At 32.6% G+C, this 23,092-nt stretch overlaps 1 protein-coding gene across 3 annotated transcripts; it reads right to left on the bottom strand.

Moving 5' to 3' along the window:
* Positions 1-6,781: 6,781 nt before the first annotated feature.
* Positions 6,782-18,610, bottom strand: LOC142975360 (uncharacterized). Of its 3 annotated transcripts, XM_076118152.1 has the most exons (6): positions 18,450-18,610; positions 16,069-16,255; positions 12,579-12,693; positions 10,462-10,494; positions 9,881-9,966; positions 6,782-7,932 (listed from the first exon to the last, which is right to left on the bottom strand). In XM_076118152.1, the coding sequence occupies exons 2-5, from the start codon at positions 16,244-16,246 to the stop codon at positions 9,939-9,941; spliced, it is 354 nt and encodes a 117-aa protein (XP_075974267.1). In that variant the 5' UTR covers positions 16,247-16,255; positions 18,450-18,610; the 3' UTR covers positions 6,782-7,932; positions 9,881-9,938. The 3 variants fall into 3 exon arrangements, with proteins under 3 accessions (XP_075974267.1, XP_075974275.1, XP_075974283.1); XM_076118160.1 differs by lacking the exon at positions 9,881-9,966; XM_076118168.1 differs by lacking the exons at positions 9,881-9,966; positions 10,462-10,494.
* Between the last annotated feature and the right edge of the window lie 4,482 nt (positions 18,611-23,092).

The following is a 23,092-nucleotide window of genomic DNA, read 5'->3' as shown; positions in this document are numbered from 1 at the left end:
TATTATAAAATTGTAGTAATGTGTGAGTTTGTTTGTTTGGTTGGTTTAACGCGCTTATCTCAGGAACTATTGGTGCGAATTGAAAATTAATTTTACCGTTGGATAGCCTATTTATTGAGGCAGGCTAAAGGCTATAGAAGATTACGCTATGACCATTAGGAGTTGAGTAGCAACTAAAAATGTAACAAAAACGGGGAAAATAGTGACCAATTCTCGCTTATGTAAAGCAAGCAAAGTTGCGCGGGTCAGCTAGTGTTATTATAATACGGGTACTCATAGCTGAAAATTTGCCTCTTCCTTCGCAGATGGAAAATTTGTGTTGACTTGTGAAATAAATTGTATGAAGTTATTTACTTTGATGCGGTTATTAAGTTTCCTCTTTTCAGTATGTGGTAGTTGAAATTTAATGTTTTCGACTAAAATTGTATTTTAGCTATGTGATGTGGTTTTATAATTTTCCCCTGTTAGGGTGTAAGACTGCAAATACTTTAGAAACTTCCATGTAGAATTCAGCCAATACGTACGTAAAGAAACTGTTATAATAATGTCACCGCAACGTTTATTTGTACGTCTCTACTTTCAATTCTGCAATTTAGTAGTGTACAAAAAAATAAAAAATATTTTTCCGAAATATTTTGTCTATTTCAACATTTTATCCAAAAAATCTGGCATTTTACATTTAAGCAATATTATAAATGAATAAATATTTTTTTTAGCAATTATTTTCAATCTTTTTATTATTTAAGTTTAAGTAATTTAATTACCTTTCTACCTAAGAAACTTTTCATGTTATTTGGTATATCTAGTTATAATTTATGATACAGAAACCCTTTACAAACATTACATAAATAACATATTTAAAGCAAGAAGTCGCTTTGATCGTGTGAAAAGTTAAGTACATAAGTTCATTCTAATTTATTTCCTTTACGAAGTAAAGTATAATGCCATCAAAAACATTCTGTAAAAACTTCAAGTCTCGCCGTAAAAAGTTGTGAGATCTATATAATACCAAGTCGATTGATCTATTTAGTCTCTACTTAAAGGACCTTCTGTCTTAAGTTATTACGTATGTTATTATCATGCCAATTTAAAAAAAAAATACCTCTAAAACAAATAGACCGACCTGGCCATCGCATGATTTGATTATTAGTTTCTATCACACTACACAGCACGACGAGAAGTTAATGCTCCTGAAACGTTAATGGCGAATTTGTGTTTTCTTGCGATGACCAAGTCGATCTATTTGTTTTAAAGGTATTTTTTTTAAATTGGCATGATAATAACATACGTAATAACTTAAGACAGAAGGTCCTTTAAGTAGAGACTAAATAGATCAATCGACTTGGTATTATATAGATCTCACAACTTTTTACGGCGAGACTTGAAGTTTTTACAGAATGTTTTTGATGGCATCTCACTTCTTTTTGTAGAGCGAACATAAGTCCAATTTGTATGGAAAGACGTTTTTTTTTCATAATACAAGATATTTTCCCATGGGAATGTTGTTCAGTTTCATGGGCTAAACACCCTTACCCACCCTATACCCCCTCCCGTTATGCCTCATATAGTAGGTACCTATTTACACCTATTTATTTTATTTTCTACAGTAATAATAATTCATTAACTGCAAATGTAACCTTGAAATCTTATACATTTATATGGGATTACAAAGTTATTGTTGCAGTTGGTGTATTTAGAAAACTGGACCGAAATTAGAAAATATAAAAATTTTCCCATGATTAAGACACTAAACCCTATTTGTATTCTAAATTTGAAGCTTCTAAGTCTGCTAGAAGTACCTTAGACTTTTGATGATCGGTGAGTCAGTGAGTCAGTGAATCAGTGAGTGACAAAATTCAAAATTTTAACAAGTTGTCATTCTTAAACTACTGGTTCAAATTGACTGAAATTTTAAATATACCGTGTTTATACAATGACTGATTAGTTGCTGAAAATCCAGGCTTCTTGTTTTATCCACAACGAAATTATAGGGGTGTCAAAAATAGCCCGAATTGCTTCGAGAAAAGGATGTTACGGCCGTGCCGCTTTTTTTTTGCTCGACTTGCGGGGGCACTTCCGTGCCCCCAGATAGATAAAATCTCCCTTTAATATCAAATTACATAGTAGGCATATTTAATGGACTGCCGAAGCATTTTTTTTATAAATTCACTTACTCTGTTATAAGATACTATGATTTAATTATTAATTAATCAATAGCCTTAATTAAGTGCACTAAATCCTAGCATAGTATGCCTATGCGTCATTAACTTCGGCAAATTGAAAGCATTCCAACTATGCTTTGTGTTAGAACTCTAATAAAATAAAATAAACATGTAGTTTTGGTAACTAAGACAAAACGTTATAATAAATTAACATTTTTGTTTTTCCTTTTCATTGAGTTTAATGTTACATTGGACTTCTAAAACATAACATATGTCGGCAAATAGACATACACAGAAGACAGATTGGCCCAAAACAACTACTTATGTATTTTAAACTAGACCCTTGTTAGTATTTGTTCACGGGAATTCGTCTCTACAATATCCTAATTTTCACCATAGGCCTACTTATGTACTCAAGTACATACCAAACAAATTGGCAAGAGGCCACTTTTCGTATTTTACGAACTTTGTTCCGACATGCTCTACGTATCTCGATAGCAAATACACCATACATTGATCTGTCACACAATACTTTGAATCTTGTCGTCAAGCGAACATACCTAGGAGCAAGTTCAAACAAAATTTTTGTCGCCACAGTTCCGCGAGGCTCACGCAATGCTTGTTTGACTTCAAACATTTCACGCTAAAGTGAACGACCTAAACAGGAAGGTTGCGGTTTTTTACACATACTTTACATAATAATGTATGTAGTTTTGTATACAAAATTGAATTACCTAATTTTGGTATGCTAATCTCGAAGTTTTTGAGGAAATTGCGAACATACAGAGCACCTGTTTTATCAGCTGGCTAAATGGTAAATAAGATTAGCAAGGTCGCCTTGAGAGGTGACATGATTTCCAAAAAGAGTGTTTATTTTTATAAGGAAACTCTTCGACTAAAAGCTTTTTGGTGCGGATATAGTGCTCATACTATTATAACAACGACAAAAAAGCCAACAGAACCGTTGAACTTCTGCGCTGCACGATTAATTATTTGAATGGAAATTGTCTCCCCAATTGAACTAGTGAGGCTCCCAATCACTGCACCACGAGAAATATTTGGTACACAGATTTAACCACTAATGGGCCTGCTGCACTTGCCAATGATAAAAAGTTACTCACAGGGGAAAAAAGGTGTCTAATACAAGTCACGTTTAGTGATTTTTGAAAATTCGTCAAGACAATTATCAATGCACTACGTGTCTTAGGGTCCATGACCCTACACTGACAAGCGTGTGATGAGAGGGTCTGCATACAAGAAAATTTATATTTTTTTGTAAAAAGGTCATTAAAATTAAATAAAATGTAATCACAAAAAGCAGGTAAATCATTTATTTCTGATAAAATTATTTTGATCAGATTGGTTATGATCGATTTTCAGTCAAATAATTCGTTTAAAATAAAATGACAATATTAATTAATACGCCGAATACGAATATATTCCATTACATTAAACTTTTTATTGCATTCATATAATATAGAGTTTTAAGCCAAAAAGCGGATTTCATCCAATCAAATAAAGATTATGTTCACATCGCTGACACGGCCAATAAATCAATTACAATGAAATATAGGGTGTTTTTTTTATGGTCACTGACATGTAGGTAAAGTAAATCCATAGCGGGTGACAACAGCCAACGTTTATCATGATTTAATGCAATTCCAGAGGATGCTCGTACTTACGATGTAATAGGATTGTAATTAATTAATCCTGTTATTTGTAACCATTATAAGCAGTACTGGGTCAAACCAGAGTTAAAACCGACAGACAGTTCCGCTCCAACTTGTATTTACAAATATTTTTAAGTTGCCGATTGTTTAATGCAAACTTCGAAACAAATGTCTTTTGAAGACATACAGTGACACATGACATATAACATTCGTTTTGATCAAGCATTTCACAGGTCTTAGAAGTCTTTGTACCTTTGACTACTACATTGATGCAGGTAACTGAAATTTGACCATGCCATCAGCAGCTTGCAGTATTATACTGCGAGAATATTGGTGTAAACTAAAAGAAAAGTAATGATTCTATTAAAACATTTTTAACTTGTAATTTCACGAAATTATAAACAACTATACTAATAATAACACAACTAGTTTACGTCTAATGCCACTTAACTGAAAGTCCAAATATTCTGAACTGCAGTTAATATCGTGTGGTTTTGTCATGAATAGTGTACAAATGTTAAATCATCGGCAAATGTTAGAGTTTAAGCCACAACGAGGATCATTTAATTATAATAATACCGTATTAAGTGAACAATACACGCGTTAGGGTGAGTTTCATCGAATTGAATTTAGCTGATCAATAAATAATTTTAATGGGGCCTTTTATTGTCTAGTCTATTATGGTATATTTTGAAATATTATCAAAACCCTTTGCTCTCTTCATAATTCGGCGCTATAATTTAGATTTCGACAAACTAAATAACAGATGTAACATAAATATTCCGATATACGCTACATTAACTCGTTGCACAGGACAAAACAGCACATTTTATTCTATAACGTTCTTTACAAAACAGTTTTATCTTGTATGCGCTTTCCCAAGACAAGCACGACGCAGCATCGGATTATCTTGATAAAAAATAACATGTGTACACAGCTTTCATTCTAAATACATTGCGCTCCATAAAAACGAAGGAACACAAGGCTTGCACCAACAGTATATTCGTGCTGAAAAATTGAGAAGCGAAACCATATTTTGTAGGAGAGACCGAATATTTTTCATGCGGAACTGAGGATGGATGAAAAACATACAATGTGCCGGTTTAACTGATCCGATTCTCGCAAATCGACTGAGGGATTAGGATAGGCATGCAACTCGCAGCTTCGTGCATTGCAAGATAGTGGGTAGTGGGTAATATGTTATGTTGAACATTCTGAACAAGTGCAAGACGCTCGCGGAAAGAAATACGTTATCTATTTAGTGCACAGCTTTACGAACGTGAACGATTGGCAAGCTTTTGTAGAATAAATATCTTTTAAATGTTCTCGTTGTTTAATGCATGTTGTTGTAAAAGGAATCAAAAATGATGCATTATGAGGTTTTAATTTTTAAACAAATGAAAAAGAATCATGTATGAGTTGAGGTTCTGAGAACATTTAATTTTATTATTAGGCTTAGTAATAGTATATTGCTTATTGAATGAAATCAATACAGGTCATTCAAGTTCGCGATCATTTATTATTATGTAAAAAACCCTGATAATTAATTAAGATTGTCTACCGTTAACTGTCACTAACTTGACCTAAGCTCGAACTTTGCTGACGAATTATTTAACAGTACAAAAGTACAGTTACCCAAAGTCACCGCAACTTGTAGCCCAAGATAATAATAAACTGACCATAAATATATAATTGATAGCTACAAACTGGAGACATTTTAAAAACGTATGAGAAATTAGATAAAGGATTGTAATACACCAATAAAACACGTATTAATTCAGCTTTAACCGTAAGGGGCTTTAAAAAATGGAATCCAGTTGTGAGCTATTAATAAATTAAGAGATGACATCATTAAAGGACAAGCTAAAAAGATTCATCAGCCCATAAAATATTTATATAATCTGAAAGACAAATTCTACCTGTTTTGATTCGAGAACTGGCTATTTCCGAGTGTCAACGACTTGTCGAAAACGTTGGTGAAGCTGCCTTTGACCTGTCACTAGAGGCGGGTTTACCCGTCGATCAGTATATTTTAGGATTTAAAGGTACGCTTCTCACCCGGTTGCTAAATATAAATCTAAAATTCGATCAATTACGCAGGAATACATTGAAATTATATTTATACCTGCTTGAAAGCTGACTTCAATATACGTTTAGACTATTACACCTTTTATTTGTACATATTTACGTTCCAATGCGTGGATTGCAAAGATTTAAAAACAATTCTGTGAATGCACATTGTACGCAATGAAATCTTTGCTATAAGATTTTCTGAAGGGTTTTAACATTTATGGTATACCTCTAATATGTTTTCATTAATACATTGGCTCTAATGAACAAATTTTGTAGTGTGATAATTTTAGCATTTTGATGAAGTTTAATCTCCATAAACAACTGCATAAATTAAATCAAAAATTCCATACAGATAGCAAACATTCCTATAAAATATCTCCCGGACATTGGCCTTTCTATCACATCCTATTTAATTAATAGATACACGTTTATAAATCATGTATATGATACTTATGTACCGTATGCTAACTTATAATAATATGATAAATACACACCTGTTAAAATGATAGAGTTTTACGTGTAACGACGTAGCAGTTTAGGTATATTTTAAAATGAATTGAATTTTTACACAATTTCTATCAATTTGTGTTGTGGTGACAACTTTGTGTGCGTAATAATTTTGTGTGAAATTTAATACTTACTAAGTATGGTGTGTAAATCAATGATTAGGTGTTTTATGTGATTTCTGACGTCATTGCGTAAAATAAATAATGTTTATTTGGTCAATCTTGTATAATAGTGACTGTCACTTGATTAGGCATTTATTTCATAAGTGATTTCATTCATGACCATCAATCAAAATAATTGCAGGAGATATGCATTTATTTTAATAAGAGAAAAGGAGAGAAGAAAAGGATAAATAAATCGATTAAATAATTCAGTTCAGTTATTTCATTTATTCATAACAACGAAGTAAAAACTTACAATTACTCAGCATTTAATGTTATAAATATTATAACAAACACTGCTTTTATGTTTTCGCCCACTTTACTGTTAACCAAAAAAATATTGTCTATAAACCCATAAGTACTTATACATAATTTTATCCACAATTTTACAATTACAATTTGACTATGATACATATATTTTTCTAGAACCCAAGAACCATATTGTAAAAGCGCGGGAAAATTACCTGTCAAATTGACTTTTTTTACAATTGTGTGTAAGGTCACAAAACATACAGCCTATTAAAAAAACTATCTACTATGGCATTCTGTCAAACATTTTACTAACAATAATTCTTAGGTTTATGTAACAGGCCATTTACATACATAGTTATATACGTAATACAATTGTACGTGACGGTTGTGATATAATATTGAACCTGATTTTCCATGCGATGTGCGCTACCGGTTACCAATCAAGAATATGCCTTTCAATTAGATGAATATTTATGACTTTATTGTTTAAGTAATAGTCATTAGCATCATTCACTTTGAAAGACATTTGATCAGTTCTTGACAGTTTAAAATGAACCAATTCGCAATTTTTAAGATGTTTCGTGGTTGTTTTCATGTAAATCAGATATTAAATACAAGGATTGTCTCCACAATAAACCGGTTCTTTTATCACGACGCGTTGATTCCGTAGGGGCATAAAATTTACATGGCAGGTTTCATTTGCGTATCGCGTCTCTCGGGACTCGCGCCGCTTGCATATGATCTACGATTTTATAAAAGCTACTATATTATTGATAATGAAATACGTTTACCACCAAATAGGCATTATTTTACTGTGATTTATGATCGTCAATAACACCTAAAGAGGTACGATATGAAATAGTAAAACATTATCGCTAGCATTGTTCAAATAGCTTTTAAAATCGTATGCAAGGGATATTTGGTATCAATCGTCACGTATAAATGTTTTCTAAAGCTATGTATTGACATTACCCATCACATAAAAGCCTCTGTGTCTGCTTATAACATAATCGTACAGGTTAATACTATATTACACGTCCTCCTGGTTTCTCTTAGAACGTAGGCACGTTCATGCGTTTAAGAAAATCCAAGTGCTGAAATCACCAACTGGAATGACAAAATACAAATTTATTAATAATGGTATGTAAATATTGGTAACGACTCTGTGACTTTATAAAAAAAATATTGCAATAAAATATTTATTGATACCTGCTCGAATAAGCCACGAAAGAAGGTACGACAACATCTCATTTAATTTGGCGTATTTTTTAAACCAAAATTGCGTTACGGCCTTACATATACATACATAGGTTAAAAGGGTTGAGGGGAGGTTTGAAAACAATTCTCTATAACATTGATTAAAAAAAAACTAAAATATAAATTTACTAGAAGAAGGGCTCAATGTTCATACGAAGTTTTTTCTGTACTATACGCTATTCTCAAAGTTCATATAATCTTTATAAAAAGAGATGTTGAACCGTTTCGGCAGCATTATCTTAAACAGCCGCGTCGGATACCAATTTGTCGTATTACATAAGATGGGTTGATCTCTTTATAGCTTTACTATGTAAATCGCGATAAGTTTGCCATCGAAATCTGGGTGTGTGGAACACTCCCGTGCTATTTTCTTATATGACATCAATACTAATGTTATTTAAAATATTTTTTAGAGAGTTATAAATTCTGAACACTTTTTTATAATGACTGATTTTTCAATTAGGTGGAACAACGCACCTATGTTGTATCAAATTAGGTCTTATTTCACTACAATTTCGTGGTGTTATTTATGAATATATTTCTTTACCCAAGAGTCGAACTTGGGACGAACGTTCCACAATTGAAGAGCATATTTGTTTAGACTTAAGAACTAGTAAAATATTTTTTAATTTACTTTACAACAGACATTAAGAGTGAACAAAGTGACACATAAAATGTATATGAGTGACGTGATGAATACAATAAAAATACAAAAATATCCTCCAAACCCATAAACGAATGGAAAATGCCTTCGAACACATAAAATAAAATAACAAAATAAATAAAAAGACAAGGAAAATGTAATAATTAAAGCAGATTATTGAAAAGCTTGTCACGATATTGAAAACGTGAATGATAACTTAAAATAAACATGTGTCATTTGTGCGTACTACAATATAGGTCAATGATTCCTTTATCACGCGCGTTTTGCTCTAACTCACCATGAATCCGCATTCCATCAAGTTGGTTTTACCTATCGCTTGCTCGCATGGTGGACAGTGGACACATTAGTATGCATATATCACATAGCCAATGGTGAAATATGGAAATGACACCGGTTTAACTATTTACCGAATAAATAAAACTATACTAATTAACTGGACGGCGATAAAATTTCTTGCGTCATCGAAATACCGCAAATAATTTGGCATTCATTAAAGATAAGCTCTCGGTAAAGAACTCTCGTTTACTGTGGTCGTGCAAACAAATAAGTTTTTACCCATTCATTTTTCGTATTGAATGAATAACTTATTATAGATATTATGGTAATGTATGTTGACTCTTTATTCTATATTTTGTCGGTATATTTCGTTCTCTAGTTACTCAGACTAGGTAATTAGGGAATTTAAATATTGACACTACAAACAATCGTTTTCTTTAAAACGATGGATCTATCATATATTATCTACCTAGTGACCAAGTCATATGTGCTACTACGTTGATAAACAACATTGGCCACATATTGTCACTAATAAGCACAATGATTTGCGTGATCTAAGTTTCATTTTTAAGCGTGCACTACCATGTTGAAAGTTCTACTATCATAAAATAAAAAGCTATTTTTTTTAATAAAGTAAATGTGCCTTTAAAGAAGGCAATAGATTAATTATCGAATAAATTATTTCTTTTTTGATGAAATAAAATTAGTGTGCCTTTTTGCGAAACGTAACATGAAAGGCGATTCCGAGAAAGAATTCAGTGTTTTTCATACTCATGCAGTGCTACAACTCCTAAGAAGAACTTCAACTGGTGCCATAATATTTACAGGTGTACAAAAATCATAACAAATATTACTGACATCAACTTCACTCTTATTCAATGGAAATGTTAGAGAAGTAGAAGATGGCACGATGCACTCAGTACTTGTATATCAGCGGTATTTGCCTGCACAAGGAACATAAACAGATTATAAAAGTCTCTTCTCCTATAGATGCCTCATTTGAGAAACAATCTTGGTTTTGTGGATTTTTTTTTAAGTGATTAATGAATCATTGATCTGTCTTATGTACAGCCAGCTTCAAAAAATGTATACTTACACTGTCACATTTTGATCGTACCTTGTATAAAGATATCAATTTAATTATTGCTTTTGGCCAAGAAACAATATGTGGTGATTGTAAAATTACTTTGAAGTTAATATGCAGCAGTAATTTCCCAATTTTCATTGAAAAAATTTAAAAAGCTTGTAAAAATATGAAAGGGTGTACATATTTTAGATGCTGACCCTATGTAGTCGAATTAAGACAAAAAAAAATCACAGCAAGATTGTCTCCTAAATAAGCCTTGTCAGAAAAAACGGACAACACACTGTGCGATATCCATGTCGTGTTCAAAAGGTGCAACCAGTTCCGTGCATTTGTAAGAGTCATAGAAACTCACCGATGGACTTCGACTTGCACGGACGGATGATGGCTGTAAGATGTTAACTATATTGTAAATATGAACACGTTTTACCTTAAGTTAAAATCTAACGAAATAGGTAAATATTTGAAGGTTCGTCTTTAGTAAGGTATGTGTCAATCCGCATACATTATGTAGACTTTCGTACCTATCATAGTGAAGAATTTTCGACTTATTAAAACTATTTCTAACGATTCTAAGTCGTGTTATGTAAATCTGTTTGCGTTCAAAATTAATTACTTGATCTCCTACACAATTTGAACAAATGACAGTGTAGGTAATTAAATGATATAAAAGTGTGCATATTAATTATCAATCTAATTGTACGAAAATATTGTGCTTTCTATCATTGTTATATACGGTTGAGTAGATAGACTACATCGCCTATATAAATGAGCTAAAATATGGTTACTAAATGGTAATTTTATGCACAACACGTGGCCATAAACTAATTTCATTCGATACTAAATTATGACACTATCTAAAACCAGTATTATCGATAATCGATAACCGAGATAGAATGTAATTCGAATCGAATATTATTAAAGTGAATTACTGAATCGAATGCTTACGCCGAATGATTCCCAATCGTACTATTCGGACATTCTAACAATACGAATCCTAGATAGAGCTGTAACTGGTGTAGCTTATAGATGAACTAGCTGACTCGCGCAACTTCGCTTGCGTCACATAAGAGAGAATGGGTCAAAATTTTCCCCGTTTTTGCAACATTTTTCACTGATATATAGCCTATAACCTTCCCCGATAAATGGACTATCTAACACTGAAGAATTTTTCAAATCGGATCAGTAGTTCCTGAGATTAGCGCGTTCAAACAAACAAACAAACAAACAAACTCTTCAGCTTTATAATATTAGTATAGATAATACCACTTATATTAGGCTTGTTATACACATATTCGGTTCATTATTCGGCCTACCCAGGCGGCAAAACCGAATATGTGTAGATGAACCTGAGTCGAATCGGTTTTGTTGTTTGATAAATATTGCCGATTTCCTAACATGGACAACATACGAAAAGAAATATTGTCAACAATAAAATAACTATAACCGGTCAGTTAAATTATACTGTAGCGACTTATAGTTTTTCTTACATTACTTTAAATTCATGTAGTAAGACATTTACGACATAATTCTGATGATTGTCTACACCAAAAAGTTGGAAAAACCGATTGCAATAAAATGTCGGCACTCCTCGGTGACTTATTTTTCTTTACATTGAACACGTGCAAATGACTAAGCAATTAACATAAAATAGAAATCTCATTTGCAAACTTTGGTAATTGGACTTTGGATTGAACGAAACAGTACAATTTTGGATAGTGTAGATAGTTACTAAACTGAAAACCGCTTATTGCATTCAAAAGCGAGTATTTTCGGTACAATGTTATTTAAGTCGATACAAACTATAACATAAATTATTGAAATATGTACATATAATGTATAAAAAATTATATATAACTCAGCATTGATATTAACATATCAAAGCATATAATATATAGTGATATATAAATATTGTGATAAGCTATAAATCAATAATATGCAATAAATAGTCGTTGTGGTTTCCATGAATGACAATATCGAGATTATCTGATAAATGTCAAAAAATGCTAAGATGATCAAAGCTAGAAGAATGACGAATGATCAGTTTATTAATTTAATTATACACAATGGTATGTGTACCGTCAAGCAAAAGTCTAATAAAAAATAAGATTGTTCTACTACAGCATAATGATTTGTTTTTAATGCGGCATAATCAAAATAAATTCGTCCATTCTCAAAAGTAAAAAATATATTTTAGGTATCATCATCCTTTTATGATTCCATAATAATATCCCCAAAAGAACCATTTTCTTTCAATAAATACGTAAGTTAGGTTATCTTCCTCATCATCACAAAACACTACTTGAAAGGCACATGACATACTGTCTCATGCCTCATTTAGATAAAACCAGACCTTCCTTTTTGTTTAATTTCGTCGAGTTCCAAAAGTAAACATAACTATCAATAAGTTCGTGTATTATAGTTGTATACTTTGCTAAACGGTACATTATGAAAGTTAGCACAAAGAGTTACCCATGGTGGAGTACTGTGTGGTGGGCATGTCCTGACTTATGTTTGGCCTTAAGTGCGAGGGCGCCGACCACTCCCGCTGCGGCTCCGACCTTAGCTGCTTTCAGACCCAGGGCACCTGTGGAAATAAACATTGAAAGGTTTATACATTATTCGTAAAATAATTGCATACTTGCATGAATTTTTAGAGATAGCCAGAGATCTTATATCTTAGAGACGATAATCTTTTGTTAAGATAAGATTCACATCTCACATGTTTCATCTAAAGCAGCAGTTTAGTAGTAAATACCAGCTGTCAGTACTAAGTTTATAATAGATAAAAATTGAGCAAAAGTTCAGTTTTCCGTTGCAGGCAGACAATGTTTAATTTATAGTTAAAATAAAGCGAATTTTGAAATTTTTCTCCGTCTGTAATGTTCTTCTACTTCCAGTGTGACATTTACACGACACTTTAATCGGATTTATTCATTAATACTAATTGATTAGTTGATTAGACATGTTTCACTTTCTAAGCCCACACTATGAGCCTTCGCCGAATGTGTAGGTGCATAGTGCGTAATTGCTCTATAAACCTATTTGAAAATAAAAGCTTATAATCTGGTGACAAATCAACATTACATAATGGCTTCATTAATAAAATAATAAGAATATTTAATAAGATTTGATGAGTCTATTACATTAGTATATTAATTGGCTTGTTTAATCTTAACGCCTTTATTAATATGTTATAAACAAAAGTTTTAAATATACCACATCACGGTGACATGATAAACATTTTATCCATATTTTCTCGTGCGTACAAATTGTGAGATTTCACTGGCGATATTTCAACATCGCATGTTGAGTACGCGTGCGAGTATCCTGCCTTCAGTGGTACATACATCAGAGGATTAACGCGGCCTAACGATCAGGATAATGATTTGCCAAAACATGTTTACATACGCAAGGGACGGAAATTTCAACTTTGTACGTCAAGGAAAATTCCTTCGCGAAGATTTTATGCATACTTATATTCGTGGCGAAACACCTTTCGTTTAATCATACGCAGGTATATTAATTAAAATACAAATTCGATTTTATTTTTATGCGAACCCTAATATCGGATATACGACCTTGACTGCAAAGATCCGGTCATGCTCAACGCACGATCATAATTAACTTAAAATGAACGAGGATGAGGCTGCGTTCAGTAAACACGCGATGTAGGTTAATAAAGTTTACCTCCGATATTGTCATTCTAGATCAACAGTGAGTGTTGACATAACTAAACAAGCTCAATGTTAAGTCAGAGCTCAAGGCTTACGAACAAATACGAAGCCAATCAATAGAAAACTAATATAATCTATTTACTCAGTATACGATAAAAGATTCGCTTTTGGTAAAAAGCATTCTATTTTCGTGGTACAAATTGTTGCCGTGCAGAAATCCCTTGGAGAGAGCACGGATATTCCTAAACGTTCAGATATATCGGTTCAGTCAGCCAACGAAGTTAGGGTATTATGCTGAAACTCTAAATGTGAACGAAAGTTTTAAAATCCAGATGAAAATCAGTAAAGGACACCCAATATTTTTGCGTATGAAGTAATATAAGGTTAAAAACAATTTCGAAAACCATGATAAATCTAATAATATTTCTCAATTTTGGATACATTTTAAAATCCCTTTAGTTAGAAGTTTTTAGTTTTATTTCAGCTGTTTCTCTACTGATTGAGTTCCCGAATTATCCCAAAAATACCTAGTTTAAGAGGCAAGAGATTCGAGAATTTACGCTATTCCCTCACTACGAGTACACGGTCAAAGTATTTAAACATCAATTATGCAATCGATGACTAAAGCAGCAATTACATCAATTACATTATTTTCTAACAAATTCCGTACAAGTACACTAAACAATAGTATTCACACACAAATTTTAGTATTCTAACTTTGTACCTGATTTAAAGTGCATGTGACATTGTTTCTATAGAATACTACACTTTGCATCGTAATGCATGGAGTTTCGAGAATTATGTGTCAATTTACAAACGAACACGAACAATAGTTTAGTATAGAATTCATCTAAGCATTAGACAACAAATATCACAGAATAAATGTAATATACTGCCTAATACACAAGGCCACCACAACTTATGGATAAGGGTCAATTAACCGATATATAAAGTGACAGAAAATAAAAAAGTCTGTCATAATTCCAACTGATAAATTGACTCTTTATCACAAGTGGTTATTGATCACGTAATTAATTGATGTTTAAATATATTATTAAAAAATCACATTATTCTTGTACCTTATACTTCCTTTAACACGTTTATCAGGTATCGAAACTCTTACTAATAAATAGTAATAAATGATTTTATATAGTTAATAATTATTGAATTGTGCTACGAAGATTGAGTAAGTAACCTATCCTAGTTAGTGAAGTAGTCAGAGTGATCAACTGAAGATTAATTAACCTCCCTAATCGTTTCCCGGTCAGTGAATGCAATCTCGGTAATGTCACAAATTCAATAAGTACAGATGCGTCCCACTATGAACTAACACTAGTCGAACACATTGTTTTTTAGTCTGTTTGTAAGACTGTTGGACTCAAAAATTATTAAAACGAACTTTAAACTATGTCTTTGCATGTTTAATGTTTATCATACTGGAATTAAAGCGTTTGATTTCCGTGCCCTATTGTATATTAAACTATTAATCCGATTTGGAAAAGTTTTCAATGATAGAAAGTTATCTGAATGAAGACCTCGGTCCTATAAACTGTTTCCATAAAGAATTTCAATGTCGCGCATTTACAATGGTGTTCATTAAAAACACCATAAAGCATCATCGACAGTTCATACTGTATGAAGAATGACAATGACATAGTAAACTAAAACAACCTTTGAACACCTTGAACGATCAAATATAAACATTATCAAACGTGCGTACATTATTTACATTTTCGCAACACCGATTAATACGTTAACACTCTCCTTGGATGACTAGCGATCAAAGTACATATACAATTTTGTAATGAGATTTTTAGAAACAGAGGCAGACTGTCTTATTCATATTTGATGTGTTATGTAAATAAAATCTGTTGAACATATGACATTAAACAGCATCCGATGTTTCATAACACACTTAATGATCAGTAGACAAATTGATCGTAAGTTATTAAACAAATATGACGTATTATGAGAGAGTAATAGCTGAATAAAAGTATCAATCAACATAAGTTTTAGCTTATCTTAAGCGTTTAGCTTGTTGGCAGATTGGTAGTTTGAGCTATTAATGTTTCGTTAGGCACTGTTGCTGGTAGTGCGATTTCCTATATAAGGTGCTTTTGTTTTACTAGTATTGACTACTTTATATTTAAAACGTATATAAAAATTGTGTTCTACGGTACCCGTTAAAGGCACTACAGGTTTTCATTAGAAATTTTTCCATAGTATGTCGATAGTGGTAGAAAGTCGCTCTACCAAAGTACTCAAAATGTAAAATGTGTAATTACCAAGGATTAACTTTTTCTTTAAAAGTAATAGTCCTCTCTTGTTCCTGGGGCTTGAGTCATGGGTCGGAGTGTCGTAGAGGGCCTCCTGCAGATTGTCTGCGACCGGCGCTGGCTCCTGCGCCTGCGCCACCACCACGGCGAGCAAACACGCGAGTACAACAATTGTGGAGGTCTGCATTGTTGGGTTCTGTAAAAAAAGGTTATTTCTTTAGAAAACTAAGCAATTTAATCAAAGGTTCCGACTATCACAGATTGTACACTTGTATTATAGAGTTTAACGTCACATTCATCCTATTATATCACAATTAACCACATGCTTATCCGTCTAATTTGTTGTACCTACGCGATTTACGATGGACTCTAAATATTATAAGAAGAAATTGCCTGGAAAGTTGTGTAGGTAAACCACAGATAAATAGTAGGCTGTATAAACTTTTTAAACAATATAGACGCCATGGAGAACTACAGAATTCAAATTGTCTGTGAACAAATTCACAAAATCGTTGCACCTTTAATAATACCGTATACTACTTACATGCACTTTTATAGCCAAACTATGGTACGATATTTATAAAATAACAGTTTCAGTATATAAAAGATTTAAACAGCGGCGAATTATAAAGTCGTAAATGAATACAAAAGACATATCTCGAATAACGACTAAAGATAACGCACACAAGTTAATATAACAAGGATGTTTTTTTACATATCTTGTTTGCAATCTCTGGCCCTAAGAAGTGCACTACATTCTACATCATACGCTCACATTTTGTTTGCAAGCCTTGAAAAGAGTTTCATATTTATTGATTCCGGAAAGATTATAAAGGACACTCACACGGGATAGTTTAACAAGCTATTCAAATTCTTTTTTATAAGGTTATTATGGTGCACGGTAGCTGTTTTCGAAGTATCTTACAATAAACCCTTATATAGAAACTTGTTGACGCATCTGCCAATTAAAGTTTTTGCATGAAGATTGATATTGTCATAAAAATATCTCAGTGCAGCATATAAAATATGAGAGATATTTACAATTTATGATTCTGCATATTTTGTATAATTTAACGTCTTGTTGGGTCTACTACAATGGTAGCAACTTGTATAAAATTTAATTAGATTAAACAGCATTTCAAATGAAATGTCAAGCCTCTTCTTTTGTTCCATATTAATTCAAGCACATTAAACATCAAGAACACATGAATCACATTAACGAGTGAGTTACTTTAACGTCAAGGCTGTTGTCCCAAACACCCGTTTAGTAATTGATCCCGGATTATCTTTACAACGGAGTCAGACGTATTTGTTTATCGACATTCTCGTAATCTATGTTAATTAACTTAGAGACAGCACGGATAATTGGGATTACGGAAAATGCGACGATAGAATCGCCAAAAATCCCTCCTGACGCTGCCGACAAACGACTACATTTTCATACAACACATGTAGGTTGTACGCTCACAAAATATTTATAAGTAACATCACGTAGTCTACGAGAATATTATTTTGCTATTCGTTTAAAATTGATATAAACGAAAGATATTCAGGTACAACATTTTTCTGAAAAAGAAATGTTGCAATTCCGCTAAGAAGCGTTCCAACGGAAATTGAGACATTTCTATTTGGTTTTCGTTCAACATTTCCTAGCCATCTCCTTGGCGATCCGGTTGCGGCTGCCGCGGAGAAAACATTCGCTTCGCTACCTATGGAGCTATCGACAGATGCACGCCGATCTACAAATATGTACTACTGAAGAAAGAATAAAAATGGAAACTTTTACTGGTAATACACACTTATATTGCCAACTTTTTTATAATTTCTCTTCAAAACCCAACACATTTTCCATAAATGAATTTAGTATAGAAAAACTTAGAATGCGTATATTAAACAAGACTCGAACGATGGTATGACAAAAGGCAAAATCAAAAATAATATCCGTTACATTAAACTACAGTATCAATTCGAATTGCATAAAATAAATGTGGCACGTGACGTCAAATGTGATATAAAATGTATTTGATGAATAATTCATTTTATTGAATCATATCATTTCGGATGACACGTGGGATTTAGGTGTGTCAAATATGTAATGTAAATGAGCCATCAAATACATCATTTGGCTTTAAATGTCCCACTCATTGACTAGTAAATAACACGAGTTTTCACGGAAAATTCACGAGGCACATTAATGATAGTAAGATGAGATCAACACGCGTTTATAGAGGTAACAAAATAAGTAAATAATAATATACTATTAACACATGACAAGATTCTAAAATATCGGAGTACCCTAAAAATAAGACCGCGCGAGGTATCCTTCACAGTGAAGAAAATCCTTCAATTATAGTTTCCATATACGCACTTGTATAGTAAGTGACAAGTACCTTGGCTTTTAATTAACGAGCACACAACACAGCACTGCAGCAGCTACTGACACACAGATGACAATGAGTTGGTGGTCAATTCTTTTATAGATTGCAATAGCGATGTACGGGGGAGGGCGTGCGGCCGCACCGCGTATTCAGGGTTCAAGGAAAGCGCATGCACAAGTACGGAGCCGTGACCGCCTCCTTTTTTTAATTAAAACTTGCATTTTTATTAATTATTTGTTTGCTGAATCGTTTCCGTGTCATCCTCAAGTGCATCTTTAATATATTACATTTTATTCTCGTCTTAAGATTTTTTTTATGATGAATTCGTAATTTTTCTGAGTGTCCCTGTGAATCATGATGAATCGGTAAAGTATAAATTGCAGAAAACTGTTGTTTTTAATTCTAGTGAAATTATCAAAAAATATATCGGATACTATTGCAAACTCTTGTTAACACTCGAGTTTTTCTCATATAAATTGTGAACATGTAATATCGTCGCAAAATGAAACCTTTAGCGAGTTTCAAAAGAGACAACGAATACCTTTTGCTGGGTACAAAGCATATTTATTTAATTCTCATAAAAACGCTTTGGTAAATAAAATATGAAAAGTGGACTGCAATTTGCCAACAAGGAACAAAAAAGGTTTAGTTGCTACAAAAAGAAGTAGATAATATTTAAAGTTCACTTGCAGTGCCTCTGCGTATTACTATAATATCTACATTGTGTTGATAATTGAGTAGGCGGTCGTTACACCGTTAACGGATTAACAATATTTAACTGACATACAGATATTAGGGCAATGTCGGTTTAGTTAACATGTTTGATTATATTTCAAGGGTTTACGGAGCCACGAGGGCTATTTTGAAAGACGTCTCCCACGCTGAGAATTGATTAAACATGCAACGACGTCAAAATAGAGGCAAACCTAAAACAATCGCATGTTGATCTCAATAATATTTCTGCCACGTGGGTCTAACTCACCAATTTGTGCATCGATGACAGTCTAACATCTTGTAGAGAGCCTTGGATGCAAGGCTTGCATCTAGTAGATATACAAAATGCAGTATTTAGAATATCAGTGACCCGTTGACTTATGCAGCTGACCGTGGCCTGTTTGATACAAATACTTTATTTTAGTAATACACAGAATTATTAATTATAATCTAGATTAATCATGCATACCAAGGCTCTCTACTAAATTGTCACTGTAACAGAAAATATAGTAAGTATTATCTTTTATTTCAATTTGTAAGGATAGTACCAAATAGCAATCTTTGGGCTCTGCCTACCCCTTACAAACGAACGACGCGAACAAGGAACGAGGCGTATTTTATATATGTATGTATTTTCTTTTATTTGAAATTTTTATGTTAAAATACAGTTTGGACATAAGATGGGCATAGAATACGAACATGCTGACGATCGAATTCTTATCAAAGCGAAAACACAGTTTTGCGTACAACCTTGATATGAATGATAAAATAAAAGTTTGTAATAATGACGTTATAGCTTTGATTGTTGTTTAACTAGTAAAAAGTGATCTTGTTATAATAACTGTTGTCGAAAATGGCAAGGACGTCTTCCCTCAAGTCAATAACTTTCGAAATTCGTGCCAGAACATGTTTAACAAACGAGTGTAAAATTATTATTTAACCGGAATTTTGTTGTAATTCATATGATTTAACAAGGAAGTTAACATAATCGAAAAAATATAGAACTGCAAGCCTGTGCGTAATATTCAAGTTGTATTTTTTTTGCGTGGTGTATGATAATGTGATTTTCTATAAAGCCTTTTTATTCAGAAACAATCGTAAGTTTATAATGTGTTAGTTTTCCATGAGCTACAATGAAAACTTTAGTATAATGTGTAAAAAACGATGAACCTCATTTTTAAACCATGGCTATCCCACTGGTGTCCAACGGTATCCTTCTGAACGAGGAATAGGTCAGGCCTAGAGTCCACCACGCTGGCCAAGTGTGGATTGATAACTTTGCACGCATTTAAAAAATATGTTAAAGAACTTTTGAGCATGCAAGGTTTCATTATGATGTTTTTTTCTTCACCGTTAGAGCAGGTGATAGTTAATTATAATACACACATAACTTCGAAAAGTAATTGTTGTGTTTAAAACTTTTGTCAAGAAGAAAATATATTTCATAACTGAAGTTTAGTCTAGTTCGCTGCTGCCCATGAGATCAATTTCACTGTTGTATCAATCACATTGTAAATTATTTAATGTTTACAAATGGCCATGAGTTTCTAATTAGCTCTTCTTATAAGAAACATACAATAGTGAATAGATAAAATAATAGATTCGGTAAAATTTCACAATCTATACTAATCTCTCACTAATTGAAGAAAAAAAAATGTAAAGCTGAAGAGTTTGTTTGTTTGAACTCGCTAATCTCAGAAACTATTTACTCGAATCGAAAAAATATTTTTGTGTCGAATAGCCGATTTATTGAGAAGGCTATAGAATAGTAATAAAAAATGTTGCGAAAACGGGAAAACTAAAGTCCACGTGGACAAAGTTGAAGACTGTCGCTAGTTTATCATAAGTGTCGACATTTGACCTAAATGAATAAATTATTTGATTTTGATCACAAGGTTTTTTATTAATAATTTCAATAGAAATCGAAGGAAAAAATGCAGTGACTTATATAAAATTAGTGCAGCTGTTAACTTTCATATGTTATGCTGCATGTCAATATTATGCGTGGTCTTAGATAATATTAGTAATTAAGAGAACATAAATAATATCCTAATTACAGTAGCTATCCATTACATGTCATGCTTCTGTGCTTACATCGGGTTTGTTAACCAGCGGCGTAGTGGATAACTACGCTGCTATCACTATTAACGGGAGTCGAGTCGTGGGTTCGATTACAAAACGAATTATTCGTGCTTTTTTTTCTGATAGCTGTTCCTGGTTGTGATGCTAATGCTGCTTGTACTTTATGGCTTTTCAAGTTTTTATAAGTCCCTTCTCCCTTGCGTGAAATAATAAAGAACATTTCTATAAACTTTCTCATTTGTACCATTAATTAAAATTAGTTATCTTGTATGACCCAGAGATTAATTATTATTTCAGTTTTGAGTGTCCAACTGGTATTAATGTTAAGCCTGATTTACCAATTCCAGTTTATTTTATGCCGCAGACAATTAACTCGTACAGTGCGAAGAGGGCTTGGGTAGAAGAAATATGAGACCAAAAAAAACTATATAAAATGGCCAGTTTAATGCGTTGTATGTCAAATCTTATTTCTATTTTTAGTAGTATAGCATAACTTAAAGTTTTATTTGTTAGTGATTTTAAAGTCACAGCGTATTCAAAATATTCGAGAATCTCGAAACGACAAATATGTCAACCTTTTATTTAAAACCAAAGGCTTTAAAGAGGACCCGGAACTATAAATATTAATTAAAGGGCTCAATAATGTGGTTGATAAACATTAAATTCTTTAAAACCAGTTTCGAGGGCGGACAATATTTGCTAAATAAACTCGCACCATGGTTGTGTTATTTGCCAAAAACATTTCTTAAGTATGTACATACATATTTCATTAATATAAGCCATATAACAACTAGCTGGGTTTTCCATATTTATTCTTGTCTTTGTGTGAATTCTCCTTTTATTTACCTAGTTTTATCGTACTAGCCTAATTATCTAAGGCGACTTTATTTTTAAAAAAACTGCCAAATGAGTCTAAACATCTCTCTCTCTCACTCAAACTTAAATGTCTTTAAAACACGTTTTATACAACTTTGTTTTAGTAGGTCCGTATCCATATTCGGTACCTAAAAATCTTTAGGCAGTGTTAATCTTATAGTTTAGGTACTTATAATAAAAACTACATTCTAGTTCGGAATTTTCAAAACAAACCATACAGAAATAAGGGTGTACTTGTAAAGATCATACTAAGTGGCGTTCTCTGGCAAACCCCTGTAGGAAAAAGGTTTGAAATTATCCATGTATCATTACAAAAATATTGTTTAAAACATAAGAGTTAGCGCTGCGTGCATTAGCCATAACTAAATAATATCCACATTGGACTAAGCCTCTTCAAGTACAACTCATTCACATTTAGTTATTAGCATAGACATGAAAAGCGAGCAAACGACCTTCTTACTGTTTGTCTACGGCCGGGAGTGCCCACAACTTGAGCCATCGTGTTGCAATCAAATGAGAAGACGCGACTTAAACAACCACAAAATATATTCGTGGAAAATTTATAATTTCAAATTAAAGGAAAAATCTATCAAAAATTATGGACATTTGTTTCATTCATTGATGATCAAATGTGAATTGATTACTGGAAAAAGTGCTACAGTTAGGAGAAATTCCCAAATATGTTTTCAAAATAAATCATGTGCAAATAACTACTCTGTTTCTGCAATTGTTTATATTAAAATTATAGCTTTACAGGAATCAAAATTTCGGCATTGCTGTAATTTAAAAAAAATAATCCTTTTCTATGCAAACGTATAAAATTAAATCTCGTAAATTAATCAATGCCCTCATAAGATTATTGCATAATAGTTTGCAAAAATCAAACTGTTTATTATACGCACTGACCAAATTGTTATACTACGTCAATAACATCATCGTTTAGTTAAACAGGCTTTGTTTAATTAAAATCAATATGTGAAAAT

The sequence above is a fragment of the Anticarsia gemmatalis genome, chromosome 1 (assembly GCF_050436995.1).
Source record: "Anticarsia gemmatalis isolate Benzon Research Colony breed Stoneville strain chromosome 1, ilAntGemm2 primary, whole genome shotgun sequence".
In the NCBI taxonomy this organism is placed as follows: domain Eukaryota; kingdom Metazoa; phylum Arthropoda; class Insecta; order Lepidoptera; family Erebidae; genus Anticarsia; species Anticarsia gemmatalis.
Note: the sequence above shows the minus strand (reverse complement) of the source record. Positions and strands in the feature narration are given on the sequence as shown.

Bases quoted from the DNA above. Each gene is read 5' to 3' on its own strand.
- LOC142975360 (XM_076118152.1), bottom strand. From the start codon at position 16,246: ATGCAGACCTCCACAATTGTTGTACTCGCGTGTTTGCTCGCCGTGGTG. The intron at 10,495-12,578 runs GTAACTCTTTGT...AACATCTTACAG, and splicing joins CACACAGTACTCCACCATGG to CCATCATCCGTCCGTGCAAG. The intron at 9,967-10,461 runs GTGAGTTTCTAT...TTCCTTGTGCAG, and splicing joins GTGCAAGTCGAAGTCCATCG to GCAAATACCGCTGATATACA.